General features: G+C 40.0%; 2 protein-coding genes across 5 annotated transcripts; both read left to right on the forward strand.

Annotated features, from left to right (window-relative positions):
• The first annotated feature begins 6,951 nt into the window (after positions 1-6,951).
• Positions 6,952-10,835, forward strand: LOC102702309 (ACT domain-containing protein ACR6-like). The gene is made up of 7 exons (XM_015840306.2): positions 6,952-7,376; positions 8,605-8,650; positions 8,778-8,892; positions 9,056-9,123; positions 9,244-9,867; positions 9,949-10,053; positions 10,138-10,835. Exons 1-7 carry the CDS (start codon positions 7,297-7,299, stop codon positions 10,480-10,482), a joined length of 1,383 nt encoding a protein of 460 aa, XP_015695792.2. The 5' UTR covers positions 6,952-7,296; the 3' UTR covers positions 10,483-10,835.
• A 3,169-nt stretch (positions 10,836-14,004) lies between these two features.
• Positions 14,005-17,259, forward strand: LOC102702588. 4 transcript variants are annotated; one of them, XM_015840505.2, is made up of 6 exons: positions 14,005-14,565; positions 15,195-15,430; positions 15,535-15,641; positions 15,781-15,913; positions 16,015-16,209; positions 16,732-17,259. In XM_015840505.2, the coding sequence occupies exons 2-6, from the start codon at positions 15,203-15,205 to the stop codon at positions 17,068-17,070; spliced, it is 1,002 nt and encodes a 333-aa protein (XP_015695991.1). In that variant the 5' UTR covers positions 14,005-14,565; positions 15,195-15,202; the 3' UTR covers positions 17,071-17,259. The 4 variants fall into 4 exon arrangements, with proteins under 4 accessions (XP_015695991.1, XP_015695992.1, XP_015695990.1 ...); XM_015840506.2 differs by having other exon boundaries at positions 14,005-14,228; XM_015840504.2 differs by having other exon boundaries at positions 14,005-14,218.
• Positions 17,260-18,056: the final 797 nt, after the last annotated feature.

Raw genomic sequence — 18,056 nt, forward strand, 5'->3', positions numbered from 1 at the left:
ATTTTTTTTATGAAAAATCAAATCCTACATGATTTCTATTCTCGGTCCCTATAGTTGAAAATCTCAAACTCTGTGTTATCGGTCATCACTTGTAGCGTCTAAAAATTTTATCTTTTTACTTCTGCTTATGCTTATAAGTTAAAATTTAAATTTTCAACTTCTTGTTTTTCAGCCTTGTTATTTGGTTTTTATTAAATTATTTTTTATTTATAAATATGTTATTTGGTTTTTCTTGAAAAGCAAGAAACAGTCAGCCCTAAAATGGTGGGTATGTGTCCGACGGTGGCATGCATGACATATGATGCGACTTCAGCATGATGCAATCTTGGTAGGAAGAAAAAAAAAATCCACGCACACACAATGCAAGCAAGGTGGTCGTGCAGTGATACGATGCAGAACGATAGAAATCTGGGCGGATGTTATGGCGTTGTTTAGTTTCTAAAAAGTTTTTCTAAAGACATCATATCGAATTTTTGACACATAAATAAAGCATTAAATATAGATGAATTAAAAAACTAATTGCACAGTTATAGAAGAAATCTTGAGACAAATCTTTTGAGCCTAATTAGCCCATGATTAGCCATAAGTGCTACAGTAATCAACATGTATTAATGACGGATTAATTAGACTCAAAAGATCCGTCTCGCGGTTTCTAGGTTAGCCGTGAAATTCGTTTTTCATTCGTGCCAAAAACCCCTTCCGACATCCGATCAAACATTTGACGTGACACTTTTCCTAAAAATTTTCTCAATCTAAGCACCGCATATATATATATATATATATATATATATATATATATATATATATATATGTTTTGTCGTCGCACTCGCACTGCACTGCCCCTGCGTGCTGCACGCCTCCACTCGCTCCAAGCCGCAGCCGCGTGCGTGCGTCGGCGCCGTGCACTCGTCAAACTCACGTACACTGCTGTCACGTCCACGTCGTCCAATTTGTGGACCCTAAACCCTAGCATCGTATTAGTCTATATCTATATATATCAGCAATTTTACGGTGCGTTTAGGTCACGAAAAGAAAATTTTTGGGTGTCACGTCAAACGTTTGAAAGAGGTTTTAGGACACGGAAGAAAAAATAAATTTCATAGCTTGCCTAGGAACCGTGAGATGAATATTTTGAACCTAATTAATCTGTGTGGGTTAGTATAGCACTTATGGCTAATTATACACTAATTAGGCTGAAAATATTCGTCTCGCGATTTCTGGCCTAACTGTGTAATGATTTTTTTATTTTATTTATGTTTAATGCTCCATTTAGGTGTCTAAAGATTCAATGAGATGTTTTTGGAAAAAAATTAGAGAACTAAACAGGGCCGCATCTTTATTATTTTTAGTTACAAAATTATAAATGACAAATTGATTTGAAAGTTTTGATAATGAAGTTGAAAGTTTCAAATAATTGCAAGTGAAAGTTTTGAGTATTTTCAAATTCGAAGTGACAATCTCAAAATTTCAATTTAAAATTAAAAGTTTCGAAGCTGAGTTTAAAAGTTTTAAACTGGACGAGTTTTTTTGAATGGGGTTAAAAGTTTTCGATTTTTAAAAGTGTGAGGAGGAGGAGGTTAAAAGTTAAGTGCGCGTTAGATCAAGAGAAATCACACGTTGACAGCCTCAAAAAAATACGCCCCATTAGTCAGAGCGATATAACAGTTAAATCTACATGAAGAAAATATTTGATTTGTGGAATGTCGTATTGTTCGAGATTTATATAGAGAGAAGGAAAACTTTCTTTGCACACCTCTGTAAGGATGAGGCCGAACCTATGACCTTAGATAGATAGAAGTACACCCTAATTATACTATTTGAAAAGTGTTTACCTAAAAGCATTTCGAGTATTGTATCGATGATCCCAACCAATTAAGCAGCTTCATCTTTCGACCAGAATCAATCTGAGTTCAGGTTCCGATTATCACAAATATTAGCCATATGTGGCGCATTTTTAATTGGATTTCATACGAGCATGGATTTGCGGCATTTGCCACTAATCTCTATCTATTATGAGCATGCGGATTGATTTGAGTATATATTATGCAGTGGTGTGTGTACATATTTGTCTTTTGTGTAATCTAAAAATATTATTTCTTTCCCGTTAATCCCTTCCATGTCTTCAGGCAAACACGATAATGTGCATTCAACCTTATAATTAACAGACAAATGGATTGCAGTAGTATTTGTTTAGATTGCAAGGACGTGACATAATCACGAGACAATGACGCCTGAGAGATTTCAGGAAATAAGCAATTTCTTTCTGTCAGACATGTAATATCTGGTGTCGTCAGGCCAGAGAAATTCCATTACCTCAGCTTTCAATCAGCAAAAGATTATGAACAAGGGACAATTAATCCGGTTAACCATTCTCGTCTTTTTTGCTTTTATTTATGTTTATAAACTAAACGTTAAAATTTTAAGTTTAAATTTATAATTAATTGTAAGGTTCTCTTGTTGTACTTTATTCACAGTTTTGTTTTTAGATCGCTAAGAACATATATATAAAAGCTTTTTTTATTTATAAATTATCTTTTGTAAATATGATGTTTGACCTTTTAAATTCACCCCAATATTTCCGATCAAGAGGATAAAAATCGAACATCATCACGTCGCACACGATTCGATCAGCACAAGCATAAACATCTGCATTCAGTGTGCAGATCCTGGCACAAAAACAAGCGGTAATGGGCATTGTTGGGCCACAGCGCAAGGAAATTTTTTTATTAAATAAATCATTTTAACAAGTATTACTAAATCATCGGGCAAAATTTTTAAAACTAAACCTTTTGGCCATGCCAGTATTAGTGGTGTGGCAAGACAATGCTGCCACGCCACCGGCAATGGTGTGGCAAGTCGTTTCGCCACGCCAATGTTGGTGGCTCTGGTCAAAATGTTCATACGGTTTGTCCGGAGGTTTAGTAATAAAATATTTATTAAAAATTTTAAAAAATAAAAAAATTTCCAGGGCAAGATCGAGGATTCTCCCATGAAAACATGATAATGATCTACAGTAGCAATCTACTTGCACTGAGAGAGAGAGAAAAAAATGCTCATCTGTTTCTGCTGCTAGCTTTGATTAATTCCTACAAACAGTTCTGAATTTCGGTTCTCCTTCGTGTGTCGATAATCAGCCTTCAGTAGTGGGTTAGCATCTGCGAGAGTTGCAGGCTTTTTGCTGCTTGTTGATAATGCTTCAGCATCATGCATGAGTTGGGCATTTTAGGGGTTGTTTGGATGGGGCTAAACTTTTTAGCTCCATGACATATATGATGTTTGGACACTAATTTAAAACATTAAATATAGACTAATCAAAAAACTAATTTTATGAATGAGAGCTAATCCGCGAGACGAATTTTTTAATCCTAATTAATTCATAATTAGCAAATGTTTACTGTAGCATCACATAGACTAATCATGAATTAATTAGGCTCATTAGATTCGTCTAGTAAATTAGTCCAAGATTATGCATGAGTTTTATTTATAGACTATATTTACTATTTATAATAAATGTCCAAACATCCGATATGATTAGGGGCTAAAGTTTAGTCTATAGAAACAAACACCCCCTTGTGCCTATGATATGATCCCCAATCTTGGCAGCTGCATTGGGTGCTACATGATTCTGTTCTAGCTGTCCTGCATCATGTATATCATGGACAGGATTGCTGCCACCATCTGAATTGTGAAAGCTCACGCGGACGTGAAAATTTCCGACCGTTTCCGATTATAGCCACACATGTAATTCGACTTTTTCTTAATGCTTTTAGCGTCGCATTGCACTCATCACTAAATAGTTAACTCATAAATATAGTTGATTCCTAATCAGAGTTGTCCTTTTTAGGACATGCTATTGTTTTCACCCCTGCAGCTTTTAATTTGAGTAAAATACATGGTCGATTATCAAACTTGAACCCATGTGCTATCTAGGTACATAAACTTAGAAAATACATATTAGCATTCTCAATCTTGGTTTAATATATTTTCTAAGGTCTAAAATGTAAGTGATGTAGCTTGGTTACTTATGTGTTCATCCATCAGGAGGAGAAAATCTTATATTAAAGTCCCTCCCTACAATATGCCCTTAAATCAACTACTATTGCTCTTAAACCAATGTGGTAGATTTGATATCATTTTACAAGTTGACGTAATTAGATGACACCTTGGTTCAAGTTTAAAGATGTCGCGTATTTTACTCTTTTGATTCAGTTGCTCAGTAAAGCTAGGACTACCTACCTATTCTGAAAATTAACTGTTGTTACAATCTCGACTACATTTTGTTTTCGATAAATTTGAACTCGACGTTTCAAATAGTTTGTGCCTTTGTGGTCCGTGAGTAAGATCTGTCGATGGCCTGTACGCAAGAAAAGTGCTGGAATTGAAATCAATGTCCTTCTCACCAAAGATCTTTGGATCTGAAAATTATGAAGATATTCGGGACATATTGCTTGCTATCAGCAGGAACAGGCCTGGTCCACGAGCCATGATGCTAGCTAAATGCAGTGCAAGTCCAACGTACGAGTTGGAGTCACAGTCTCTTTCTCAAAATTCTCTAGGATACGTGTGGCTATGTAGGAAAATGGAACAAATGGCCAATTTAGTTTAAGGCTAAAATTGACTTTACTAAATTGTTCCTATGTCAAAGTTTATCATTAAGTATTAGGTAAAGTAGTTATTATTATTATTTAGAAACAGGTTTAGAGCCCAGCTTTCATTGCAAGCAGAAGGTCACGCTGGGTTTACCAGCTACAAAGGTATATGATCACAACGGCAGTGCCATATCCCAACTAGCTAATAACAGCAATAGATGAACTCCCAAACGGTATATTTAAAAATTAAAAATAATTTGCGAATAAAACTTTTACACATGTATTCTTTGCAATCTAAAAGTCAAGACCGAAAAATAAATTTAGGTGATGTGGTTCAAGCCATACATGGGCTAAGGAGGTGACGTGGCCGAGCCCCGCACCTTTTGTGACATTTATGAATTCTGAGGGCATATTTAATGGTAGAGTCTATTATGTACTCTATCTTAAGTCACGTAGTAGAAAAAACTTCTCGTACAAAGAACGGTATTTCAAGCTGACTCTAGACTAATTAATTTCGCGTTTGCATTCCATCTGGTCAGCGTCTCTAATTATAGTCAGCACACATACAAAGCAGATTTTATAGTTGTCTCCTTGTTTTATGCGTCAAGAGTCGATGTTTTACTACTTCATGCAAAACAACTAATTTTCTCTCTCCTATCGTCTTTCTCTTCCACGTCAGCGAGTATACAGCGATAAAGACGATAATTAGAGTCCATTGTACGTGCCGTGATGGAAGTGTGACGTGGTCGTTTGCCCCCGCCAAGCTGCCTTATCCACAAGACAAGTCAGCAGCAGCTGAGTCTGCAGGATCTTGCTGAACTCGACCGGCGAAATGGATCTAGCGATAGGTCACCGGTCGGTTGGTTGGCTACTGCCACGCGAGAATAATTTGAATTATTATCTTTATATTTAAAGTTAATTTTATAACTTTTTATTATACTTTATTTCGTAACATATGTGTTTAGATGGTCAAGAACACGTATCGTCTCCTGGGTTGGCAGATGACGACATGACATCCAGTAAAGCTGGCTTCTTCCGGATAGCGGAGCATGGGGATTTATTACCAACCTGTGAGTTGCATGGGTCATTATTACAAAATTCTAGCATTATGTTAAATGTGTTGGTTACTTTTGAAACTATGATGGTCCACATAAGTTTCAGCTAGCTAAATATCTAAATATTAATTTAAAAGTTTAAGCTAAATAAATACTAAAAGAAAAGTCCATGCTTAGTTCCAAATGCATGACTTGTTTTACACAAATCCTCGAACAATCTAAGGCCACGATAATACAATCTATCAACGAATATCTGGTGGCTAGTGTTTTCATAGTACCCAATTAATAATAGTATAGGTATGTATAGAATGACAAATATATAGTTTACATTGTAACCCTATTAAATTTGAATTTTGCTAGATTACACCAAAACAAAGTCATCTTGTTCGAAAACAACCGTTTCAAACATTCCAACGCACTGACGAAGCCATTCAAATAATGTTACCGCGTGTCTATGTATATTATCCGTCTCTGGAGACTTATCACGGTTGACCATCTTGACTTTCATTGCTAATACTATTAAAACAGTTAGACTATGATAAACATAAACTTAAGGCTTATGTTAGGATGTGGCACACTATAATAATATGGTCTCCTTTAATTATTTACACAACTTTCACAAAATTTTAAATATAAACAGTGTTTGGTATAAGTACTCCAGTCAGTAAATCAGGAACAAAACTTTTCCACCCTATCTTTTTCACTTATGCTTATATTTATAAACCAATATTTGAATTTTTAACCTTAAATTTGGAATAGATTTAGAGTTTTTTTTTCAATTGTTGTTTATTGCCAGCCTTGGTTTTTATCGCTAACAATATGTATATAAAAATTTTATTCACAAACTATTTTTCGTTTGCAAGTATTTCATTCGTTTTTCCATAGAAAACCAAACAGTCACCCGTACAGCTTGTATTATACTACATACATATAATCTACTCCCTCCATTTCATAATGCTCCGTTTCATAATGTAAGATGTTTGACTTTTTTGTTTGTAATGTTTGATCATTTATCTTATTTAAAAAATTATAGAAATATCATTTATTTTGCTTGTGACTTACTTTATTATCAAAAAAAAACTTTAAGCACGACTTGTCATTTTTTTTATATTTGTACTAAATTTTTGAATAAGATGAATGGTCAAACGTTGCAAAAAAAAGTTAAACATTTTATATTATAAAACGGAGTTACTACGATATAACACACTACTATTATACTGTAGGTATCCGTTACAATTATTTTGGAGAGATTTTCTACCGAATGTTGTGTAGATCTTTTCTTGAAGCAGGCAGAGAAAGAGAGCGAAAATTCAGAATATCTTGGGTTCACAGTGCATCAGACACCGACAATTCAGAGGAAGCAAGCAAAAGAGGAGGAGAAGAGAAGCGAAGGCGCGATCGGCGGGCGGCAGGCTGCCATAACTCCGCCTCGCGGTGACCTCGCACCCGCGATGTTAATGGAAACGCCGCGCCCTTTCCTTCTCCCCCTCCCCACTCCTTCCCATCACCCCTCTTCCTCTTCCTCTTCCTCCTCCTCAGCGATGGCGATGCTCTTCTCTTCTTTCCGCTGCAGATAGCTAGCTAGACTAGAGATAGCGGCTGCGCTTGTGCTTGTTTGCGTGTTCTTGCGGTTGATCTTGTGGCCGTCAGCCATGGCGAGGTGCGGCGAGCTGGTGGAGGAGGAGGACGACGACGAGTACGCCAAGTTGGTCAGGAGGATGAACCCGCCCAGGTAATATCTATCATTCGCACGCGCTCCCAATTCCGTTGCTCCCTATCGATTTGTTTTCTCTTCTTCTTTTTGTTTCAATTTTGTTTGGATTTTGGATCAACGTTCGTCTTTTGTTTTGTTTTTATATTTCTTGCAAATTCGTAGCAAAGTGGTACTAGGAGATGCAGAGATCGATGGACAGTTTCTTCTTCTTATTTTATTTTATTTTGAAAAAAAAAAGTATTGGTGTATTATCCTTCCTATAGTCTTGATGATAATATAGCAGAGCAGTTAATGGCTGCGTCATTTTGGCCTGGATTTTCGCGCTTGAACATCTCCCGCAATGTTCATGGCATCCACTACTATGAATCAGAACAAATCCTGTGGATTAAAATAGGCCCAGACTCCTGGATGCTCTGCCTGTTCTTCATTTCTTTTCTTCACTTCCAAAATGCCAGCTTTTCTAGAGGATTTTCAGAAATTAAGTTGTCAGCAACAACATAAACATCTCCAGAAGTTCACTCCCCCCCAAAAAATCTCTCCTTTTAATCATCTCTGCCAGATGTCAGGGATAAAATCTCATTCTGTTTTGATGAGCTTGGCCATGTTGATCTTTTATTCTGTGCCTTATTGCTGCTACCTGAGTGAGTGAGAGTCATGTTGTCCAAAGCTGAAACTGTCCTTGCTGGATTCCCTTGCCCTCACCTTTTGGCAAAAGGGAATGAAATGAGCTTATCTGGAATCTGTGATTCTTATGCTGCAACCCTAGCAGTAAAGAGGCTTTACAAATCCAACTCTCCCTCTAACCAACTTCCAAATAGACTGTTTGCCAATAATTATGAATTCCAAATTAGACTGATCTAGTATTTGCATTATACTATATGAGTTGTTGCTAATTCATTGCCACCATATATGAATATGCCGTGTGAGTCGCTATTATAGCACGAGCTTGATTATGTGGATATTTCACCTAAACCAAACCTAATTAAAGGTTTTTAGCATCTCGTTGATATTCCATATGATTGGGACATTCAATTCTCCCCCGCATAAAAAAAGGTAGTGCCTCTGAATTGGACAAACACTCAAAAGATTTATCCGGGGAAAAGGGCGATAGATTTATACAAAATTAGCTTCTTTTTGAGATTTTTGATACACAAGATTAGTTCTATGAAAATTTGATATGTCAAGGCATCTTTTCAGGACCATAAAAAGGCTCATAGTATAACTGGTGACTGAATTTTTCTTGCAGTGTTGTGATAGACAATGACTCGTGCGACAGTGCAACTGTCATCCGGGTGAGATTGTGCTTCCTTTTCAGGCTGGACCATACACTAATTAAATATCTAACTAACCTCTCTACCTCTGTACCAGCATAGTAATTAGTGGCCTTGACAAAGCTTGGACTTTTCTTTCCTTGCCCAGGTTGATAGGGTCAAGAAGCATGGCATTTTACTGGAGGCTGTTCAAGTACTTGTGGACCTGAACCTCGTCATCACCAAGGCCTACATTTCTTCAGATGGCAACTGGTTCATGGACGGTATTGTAATTAATTACCCCTCTTAATCTCTTGGTTTAATCTGACTTGTTCTAGGAAAAAAAACATGTAGGATTAAGGAACAGCATGCAATTAAGTTCCTTTGCAGTAATTCAGAAAAGTTGCTTGACTTTGGTAATACTGAGTTTTCTCATGTCATGTTCAGTGTTCAATGTGACCGATCAGGACGGTAACAAGCTGCAGAACACGGAGGTCACTGACTGCATCAAGAAAGTAATTATAGTTAATTAATTGCGTGCTTAATTACTACTAGTGATAGTGATAGCTCTTGTTTGCTAAGCTGATCAGCTACTTGGCGAGGTCACTTACCTCTGGCAGTGTGCTGTGCTACAGTGCTTGGAGTCGGAGGATTACCTGGTGCCGCCGGCGAGCGGGCTGGACGGTGGCGCTGCGCCGTCGGAGGAGACCACCTGTGTTGAGCTGACCGGCACCGACCGGCCGGGGCTTCTCTCCGAGGTGTGCGCCGTGCTGGCCTCGCTGAGCTGCAACATTGTGAATGCCGAGGTGTGGACGCACGACAGGCGCGCCGCCGCCGTCATCCAGATCACTGACGAGGCCACCGGGCTCCCCGTCCGCGACGGCCGGCGGCTGTCCCAGCTGCAGGAGCTTCTCGGCAACGTCATGCAGGGGGACAGCGACGGCGGCGGTGACAGGAAGGGCAGCACCGCCGTGTCCCTGGGCGCGGCGCACGCCGAGAGGCGCCTGCACAGGCTCATGCTCGACGATGCCGACGGCGACGCCGGCGGTGAGGAGAGGAGCGGTGGCGTGGCGGTCAAGCCGAAGGCGAAGGTGGTGGTGATGGACTGCACGGAGCGGCGGTACACGGTGGTGATCCTCCGGTGCAGGGACCGGCCGCGGCTGCTGTTCGACACGCTGTGCGCGCTCACCGACCTGCACTACGTCGTCTTCCATGGCACCGTCGACGCCGAGGGCGGCAGCAGCAAGGAGGCCTACCAAGTACGTACGCCATTACAAAATCGTATCCACCTCACATCGCTCAGATGCTCACCACCCCATGGCCGGGGACTGTGGCTGCAGGAGTACTACGTCCGGCACGTCGACGGCCACCCCGTGCGCTGCGACGCCGAGCGGCTCCGCCTCGTCCGCTGCCTCGTGGCCGCCGTCGAGCGCCGCGCCTCCGACGTACGTGCAGTGCACGCCTCCCCCACCTTCACGGCATCGCCGTTGCCACCGTCACTCATCACCGGCAAGGTGTTCGTCTTGCAGGGGCTGGAGCTGGAGGTGAAGACGGAGGACAGGGCGGGGCTCCTGTCGGAGATCACGCGCGTGTTCCGGGAGAACAGCCTGTCGATCATCCGGGCGGTGATCACCACCAAGGACGGCGAGGCCGACGACACCTTCTACGTCTCCGACGCCTACGGCAACCCCGTCAACGGAAAGGCCATGGAGACGCTCGGCGAGCAGCTCGGCCACGCCGTGCTGCGTGTCAAGAGCAACAGCCGCGCCGCCATCAAGCGCGCCGAGGACGGCGGCGGCGGCGCGGCGTCCATCATTGGCAACCTGCTCAAGGGCTCGTTCCAGGGGTTCAGGCTCATCCGATCCTACTCCTGAAAACAAAAAAAAATGTTCCTTTCTTCACACTCAGAAGGATCAGAACACGATCTTGTTCATACAGAATCATCATCAAGAACCTGACGGCTTAGCTTAGGGAATAATTGAGGATGGAGTGCTGTAAATAGTCTTGTGGATATTTGAAAACGCCATTGCTCCTCAACATCATAAGCATAGGTTAACATGCATTGTACATATAATTTCTACAGTGTTTTTTGTGGGTTAAAGGATTAAAACTCTGTCTGACTGTCTTGAGTGGAGAATCCATGTCTGAGATGGGTCTAAATGGGCTGGACCTGAATTGGTGATAGCCTTTAGGCCTCATCACACACTGCTTTTCTAGTCAAATTTTTTACTGCTACTAAGCTGTTTTTTTATAAGGATGATTACATGATGTTTTTTAGCTATTTATGATATAAACAGTTCAATTAATTACTATAAAGTTAAAAATCTATTTTATAATATTTTTAGAAATTAAGGTGATGAGACCTTTTTTTAAAAAAAATCATTATACATTAGGAGTGCCTATCTTTGGTCTTATTGAGAGAATAAGCTAAAGAAACATATTTGCAAACGAAAAATAATATGTGGATATTTTTTTATATATGTGTTCTTAGTAATTTAAAACATAATTTAAAAAATAAAGTATGATGAGAAAATCTCAAAATCAACTTCAAATTTAAGATTAAAAATATAAAATTTGTTTATAAACATATGTGAAAAGATGAGGCGAAGAATACGTTGCAAAAGTAAAAAAGTAAGAATAAATCGAAGAGAAAAACACTAGCTCAAGGTGAACAAATTTTCCCAAATCTTTTCACTTTTGCTTATAAACCAAAATTTATTTTTTTAACCTTAAATTTGAATTTGGTTTTAAGGTTTTTCTTTACTATGATAGCATAGTGCCTGTGCTTTACCACGGGGATAAAAGTAACTATTTTATTTATAATTTTATTAAATTACACGACATATATATGTTATAGTGATAGACAGCTGAGTTTTTTAAAAACATATACTGCCTATCTATTTTAATAAATAATAATGTTAACTTTTTGATAGATCATTCGTCTTATTAAAAAAACTTACATAACTATCATTTATTTATTTTTTATAAGTAGATTTATTACTAAATATATATTAATTATAACTAACATTTTTTTTCATATTTGCACAAAAATTTTAGATGATTAAACTCACATCAAACAGTCAACGACCTATTAAAATACAATGGAGTATTAACCATCCCTAAAAAAATATCAAAAAGCAAAAAATCACACCTTTTCTCAATATTTTGCTGGATGGCTGTGGCCAGGCCAGCAAGCGAGCGCTTCGCGCAAGTGGTCCGTGAGGCTGCCGCACGCACATGGGCCGTGCTAGGCCACACGCTCTGCACGTCCTAGGCAGCGGATAGGTTGGCGATCGCGAGTGGGCCGCCAGGCCGCGAGCAAGCTGGGGAGTGCGCTGTGAGGGCGACGCGCGAGTGGGCCACGAGCCTGGCGCAAAAGCAGCCCATAGCCGCTGACGGACGAAAATCTGGCAGAATCACTACCACTTTTTTATAATAGTATAGATATAGATATAGATTTATTTTCTAGTCTTGTTTTATAAATCACCAAAAATATGTATAAAATTTTTATTTGTACAAAATATGTATAAAATTTTTATTTGTAAATATGTACGAATGATGCCTCTCACATGGACTGCCACGGCCCACGGGTCGCCGGCATCCATGGCCATGGGCTTTGACACTCTCACAGCTCCGCCGCCACGCATGGCATGTGACGGTGTGAGCTAGGTCGGCGACCATTACTCAGGTGCAGTCAATGCGAAAGCCGACACGGCGGTCGCCGGCGTCCAAACGGAAACGGCCACCGTTGCGTTGCCTCCCCTCATTTCCTCCGCCGCCGGCGCCGGAGTAGATTGGAGCAGTGAATGAGCTCACGCCGGCATGGGGGCCCACACGCTCCCATCTCAGCGGCTGACATGTGGGCCATGCCTGAGAGGGTAGAGGCGTCGTTCTCGCGGTGGACTCGGGCCACCAAACCCGCAACCGCCGCAGGCCCAATCAATCACTCCCCGGATTTTCCCTTTTTTTAAAATTTTTTTAAAAAATGGAGAGCCGGCACTCCTAAAAGAACGCCAATCAGATGGAATGGAATTGCTTAATTATTGCCGAATTATTATGGAATCCTATGGGTTTTATTTGCGTGCAGCCCCTCTGTAAACTTCGTTTTGCTGCGTAACCACGCTTGTTTGCTCTGGTTGGTTATGTGCGAAATTGTGATCAGCAAAAGCCAAAAGTGCGTTGGGCTATTTTAAACCACTCCTGCCGTTCTGCGCGGCATAGATATTGTGCTTACCCCATTTAAAAATATAAACACAATAGGTTATTTTAGTTCATTTTATTTATGTCAAACATCTTTAAATTAAACTAAAAGGATAATATTTTAAAATCAATAAAAGAGCATAACACATGTCAACCTACTTAGGGATGGCAATTGTACCCATGGGTCTAAGACCTCAACGGGTTTTATACTCAATGGATGCGGGTATGGGTGAAGATTTGTACCCATGAGTTCGTGGGATAGGTGCCCGTGAAGCTATGGGTTAGGTATGGGTTTAGATTTAACCCGCAGGTGCTTATTGGGGCCCTAAAAATCTAGCAACGCCTTGAAATATTTGACATGAAACATGTTTATTGTACAGTTTTATAAGTCGGGAGCATGAGAATATTGTTGATGCATGATTAGCCATTTGTGTCGATATGATTAGATGATTGAACGTTAGAATTCGTCGAGCTTAGTTTTACTTGCTTACTATTTTACCTTTTTGATTTTCTTGGTGCTATATTAATCAATCGACTATGTTTATTTGCTTATTCCTGTATTTAAATGTTGAAAAATCTTAATATACTTCTGGAGATGTCTCGATTAAGATCTTTTTTGTTTGACGTGGTTTCACCCATGGATACCTATTGGGTTTTGGATACCCGGCGGGTATAGGTATGGGTTTAGTTTTGCACCTATAAAGATTGATGGGTATGGGTTTACATTACAGTCATGGGTTTTGTGACGGGTGGATTTTTATAAAAACCCGCCCCAAACTCAACCCATTGCCATCCCTGAAGCGTCTCTAATTAGAGTCAGCACACATAGAAAGCAGATTTTATGGTTGTCTTCTCGTTTTATGTGCTAACAGTTGATGTTTTGCTGACTCCATACAAAACAACCGATTTTTCTCTCCTATCGTATCTCTCCTCCACATCAGCGAGCATGCAGCGTTAGAGATGTCAATTAAAGCCCTTTGTACGTGCCCTAATATCTCATTTGCTCATTCAATCCTATTTATATGAAATATGCCAGAAGCATAACCTGCATAATCTTAGTTTGTACTTCTCTTCTACCTAAATTTTTATTATTACTAAAAGTGGCTAAATCCTTTATAAACATATTTGTGAAATGAGGAAGAATGAATAACACACCGCACACATAAGTACATAACAAATCACATTAAACCCATAATAATAATATCCTCCCCACTCTCTGTACCCTCTTGATTAGCACCCCAACCCTCCTCGAATCTTCTTCCTCCTCTCACACACTCTCTCTCTCTCGTTCGCACTCACCCCAGATCTCCGGCGGCAAGGCTCCTCCCGCGCTGGGCGGCGGAACCTCGGTAGGCAGCTTGCCGGTGGCGGCTCGAGCTCCGGCAGCGCCGGCGACGGCCCCACTGCCTGGTAACGAGAGGTTTGGAATTGGTGGAGCAGATGCTGATTTGTCCTGCTTTCTTTTTTTTTGGGTCGCCTCTGTTGATCTTCCATAGGAAACGGAAAATTTCCTCCGACATGGGAGTTCCCCCCAATTTCCTAGGTTCCAAATGGTGATACCCAGATTTGTCAGGGACCTGGATGGAATTTTGGCAGGGGCCGAGTCGGTATAACTCGCCGCACCGCGGCCCCCCTCGCCGGAGACGGCATCAGCATCAGCTTCCCGCCGCGGAGTAGTGTGTGTGTGTGCGGGGGTGGCCGGATTTGGAGGAGATCAAGCCGCCAGCTCGGTGCTTCCTTGGTTTCCCCTAGTTGAGGTATTGATTCCGAGGTGGATGCCGGTAGAACATGGCGTTCCCTGCTTCCCACGGGCTTCGTGCTGCTTCGGGTTGTTGGTGTTGACTGTAGCGAGTTGCTGACCCAGTTCGTCGTAGATTCTGCTGCGGTCGTACTCGTGCATGATGATTGGGCTCTCTTTTACTCTATTTCATGATTGCTCAGAAGAAATGAGCAGTCGTTCGCTTTATTTGCTTTGGAGTGTGATTATTAGGGCTAGTTTAATTATTGTGGTACACTTTTGTGGATGGATTGCAGAGCCATGTACCTAGGGGAATGTGGAGTAAGGAGGGCTTACAAATCCCACATTGTGGTGGATGGGGGTTTATTTGGGACTTCCTGTGAGCAATTTGATGTCTGACTATCTGATGAATGTTAATTTAGTGGAAAAAAAAATCTAAGTTGCAGCTTTTGTTGCTCCTGGTATTTACATTGCTGGTATTGTATTGTTTATGTGGAGTGGTAGGATACGGCTGGACAATATTTCAATGGAAAAATCTCCAAATAGTTCTGAGAGTCTCAGAGATGCTTCACTATATTTGTATGAAACTTTTGGAGAGGCCCAGTTTGTACATGGTCTTATTTTCTTTTCTACAATTCCTCTGCACAGGTACAAATATGTCAGACAGTGTGTTGAAAGATCTGAATCTAGCTCAATCAGCAGAGCTGGAGAAACCCAAGGACAGCTCGGCGAAGTCTTGCATCACCAAGCCTGTCTTGAATGAAAATGCTCCACCTGCATGCCCTGATGCTGTGACTAATGGGTGTGAAGCTGGAAATGCTGATGTTGAGTATATTGATTCTGAGAATCTGACAGATCTCCCAGATGCTGGCGCAACCCTTGGTGTATGCTACTAGATATTTATATTCATAACCTTTTTTTGTGTGTGCGCTTAGTATTTTTCAGATTTTGGAAGCCCTAACATTTGTCATTTTCTACTGTTTGATAGACTTTAGTTGCAAGGTTGGATTCAAAAGACTGGGTTATGACTTGTGAAGCTCTTAATAATGTACGTCAGTTGGCAATATATCACAAGGATAGATTGCAGGAACTTCTGTAAGTTTCTTACCTTGTTATTTACTACTTTGTTTTTGTACATATCTTTTGATAGCATTACTTACTAGTACTTACTATAGGGCTGAAGCTATAAAATTACATCACTTTATATCTGCTAAGTGTTGGATTTGAATTATAGGGAACCTCTAGTTCCTCTTATTGTGAAATCTGTCAAGAATCCAAGGAGCGCTGTCTGTAAAACTGCACTCATGACCTGTGCTGATATTTTCAAGGCATATGGTGACCTAATGGTTGACTCAATTGATCCACTGGTACGTTTTTCAGTTCTCAAACTTTCTTTTAACAATTTCACAAGTTTTGTGCTGTACTACTCTATTTCTCAAAACATCCTTTCTGTCGTATTTGTTCTCAGTTAGTGCAGCTATTTCTAAAATCGTCACAAGATAAGCGTTTTGTCTGTGAAGCTGCTGAGGCAGCTCTGATATCGATGACAAGCTGGATTGCTCCTTCTGCTTTGTTACCGAAAGTGCAGCCCTACCTTAAGAACAGGAATCCACGAATTCGAGCAAAAGCATCAATGTGTTTCAGCAAGAGCGTACCACACTTTGTAAGTGAAAGTACCACCTTGAAATTTATTTTAAAATCACAGCTTCCTTTTTGCCTCAATTATTATCTGATTATCTCCTTTTGGACCTAAGGGAGTTCAAAGGGAAACTCAATATAGAACTTAGCTCTGTTTTTTCATGCTACAAACATTCAACTTTTAGAGTTAACATTGAATTTGGAGCCTTTTTTTTATGCCGGGCCGGCCAAATTTTCTTAAGATTGAAGAGTAGGGAATTTACAGATTTTTTTTTCTGGAGCCTTTTAGTCTATTTAGATATGTAGATGTGGTTTAGAGCTTACTATAAGGCAGAGCTGGAGCTTGTCCATAACATTGAGCTAGTGTGTGTGGTAGAGATTTTTACCTGTAGTTCTTACTTCAAAGAGCTTCATGCCCTGACCTACACTGCCTGGCCATTTTTAATACTGTGGCACTTCCTGAATTTTTCTTTATTGGGTATTGGCTTTTATGTAGTGTGGATATCACTCTTAGTTATTTGCTTAGATTGACCTATGTTCTTTCCAGGTTGTGGAGGGAATTAAAGAATATGGAATGGATAAGCTTGTTCAGATTGCAGCAACTCAGCTTAGTGACCAGCTTCCTGAATCAAGGGAGGCTGCTCGCAAGCTTGCCTTGGAGCTACAAGCGTTCTATGAGAAGTCACAAGCGTCGAGTTCTGGTGAAGTTGATGATGACACACCTGCCACCTCACCTGATGCTGAATCATGGGAAGCATTCTGCCAATCAAAACTTTCCGCATTGAGTGCACAAGCAATCCTTCGTGTCACCTCTACAACGAGAGAGGGTGTAGCTGTGGGTGTCACCTCTACCACTACGAAAGAAGGTGTAACTGTTGGTTGCTAGCATCAGGAGGGTAGTGGATGCAATGAGGTTGTGGTTTTCCAGCCAATTCACCTTTTTTCTGTACATGGTTATGGTTGTTCTTTCTCCACATCCAATCTGGTATTTGTTGAGCATCGGTTCGAGTCTCCGAGAGTTCACGTGTGACATCCGGTGTTAATATTGGTGCGAGATTATGATCTTTTTTCCCCACTGCATGTATTGATTGGTCAGGCGAATGTAGAATTTCTCCACTATTCAATATTATAACACAGTAATTTTTTTCCAAATCGTGGCCTTTTCTCTTTTGTGATATTTGCTGGTGTTAGCCCTTGTTTCCATTTCTTTACCTCGCTACTGCAATTATTCAGTCGTGATGTGATCCTTCTGTTTTTTCAATGTTTGATATCGTTGATTTTTAGACTTGCTTTGATCATTCGTATAATTATTAAATTGTGATTTGTTTTATCATCGAAATAACTTTAAGCCATGCATTATTTTTTACATATTTGCAAAAAAAATTGATTAAAATAAATTGTCAAATACTACCTTTGTTTTTTTTATAATGTAATCTTTGTTTTATAATGTAAGATGTTTGACTTTTTTTTAAGTGTTTGACCATTTATCTTATTTAAAAATTTAGTACAAATATAAAAAATGATAAGTCGTGTTTAAAGTTCTTTGATAATAAAGTAATTCACAAGCAAAATAAATAATATTTTTCATAATTTTTTGAATAAGATAAATGATTAAATATTTAAAAAAATTAAACATCATATATTATAAAATAGAGAGAGTATATATCTAAAAGCTGGCGAATTCAAAACTAAAAAATCGGAGTGACCGCTGTAGTACAGTTGAGCCGAACACCACGTCCTGATAAGCTTCCTGAATCGATTCTCACCGTTCATTTGTTTAACTGATTTCTTGTTTTACTGAAATTTTTTACGCTGATTGTATATTTGTATGTGCAACGAAGAACTGGCTGAAACTTACGAGTTTGATCCATT

This window comes from Oryza brachyantha, chromosome 8 (assembly GCF_000231095.2).
Source record: "Oryza brachyantha chromosome 8, ObraRS2, whole genome shotgun sequence".
Taxonomy (NCBI): Eukaryota; Viridiplantae; Streptophyta; class Magnoliopsida; order Poales; family Poaceae; genus Oryza; species Oryza brachyantha.

Excerpts from the sequence above, each read along its gene's own strand:
- LOC102702588 (XM_006659564.3), top strand. The coding sequence starts at position 15,110 with ATGCTTCACTATATTTGTATGAAACTTTTGGAGAGGCCCAGTTTGTAC. Across the intron at positions 15,642-15,780 it reads GATAGATTGCAGGAACTTCT|GGAACCTCTAGTTCCTCTTA; the intron begins GTAAGTTTCTTA and ends TTTGAATTATAG. Across the intron at positions 15,914-16,014 it reads TTGACTCAATTGATCCACTG|TTAGTGCAGCTATTTCTAAA; the intron begins GTACGTTTTTCA and ends ATTTGTTCTCAG.
- LOC102702309 (XM_015840306.2), top strand. The coding sequence starts at position 7,297 with ATGGCGAGGTGCGGCGAGCTGGTGGAGGAGGAGGACGACGACGAGTAC. Across the intron at positions 7,377-8,604 it reads AGGAGGATGAACCCGCCCAG|TGTTGTGATAGACAATGACT; the intron begins GTAATATCTATC and ends TTTTTCTTGCAG. Across the intron at positions 8,651-8,777 it reads ACAGTGCAACTGTCATCCGG|GTTGATAGGGTCAAGAAGCA; the intron begins GTGAGATTGTGC and ends TTCCTTGCCCAG.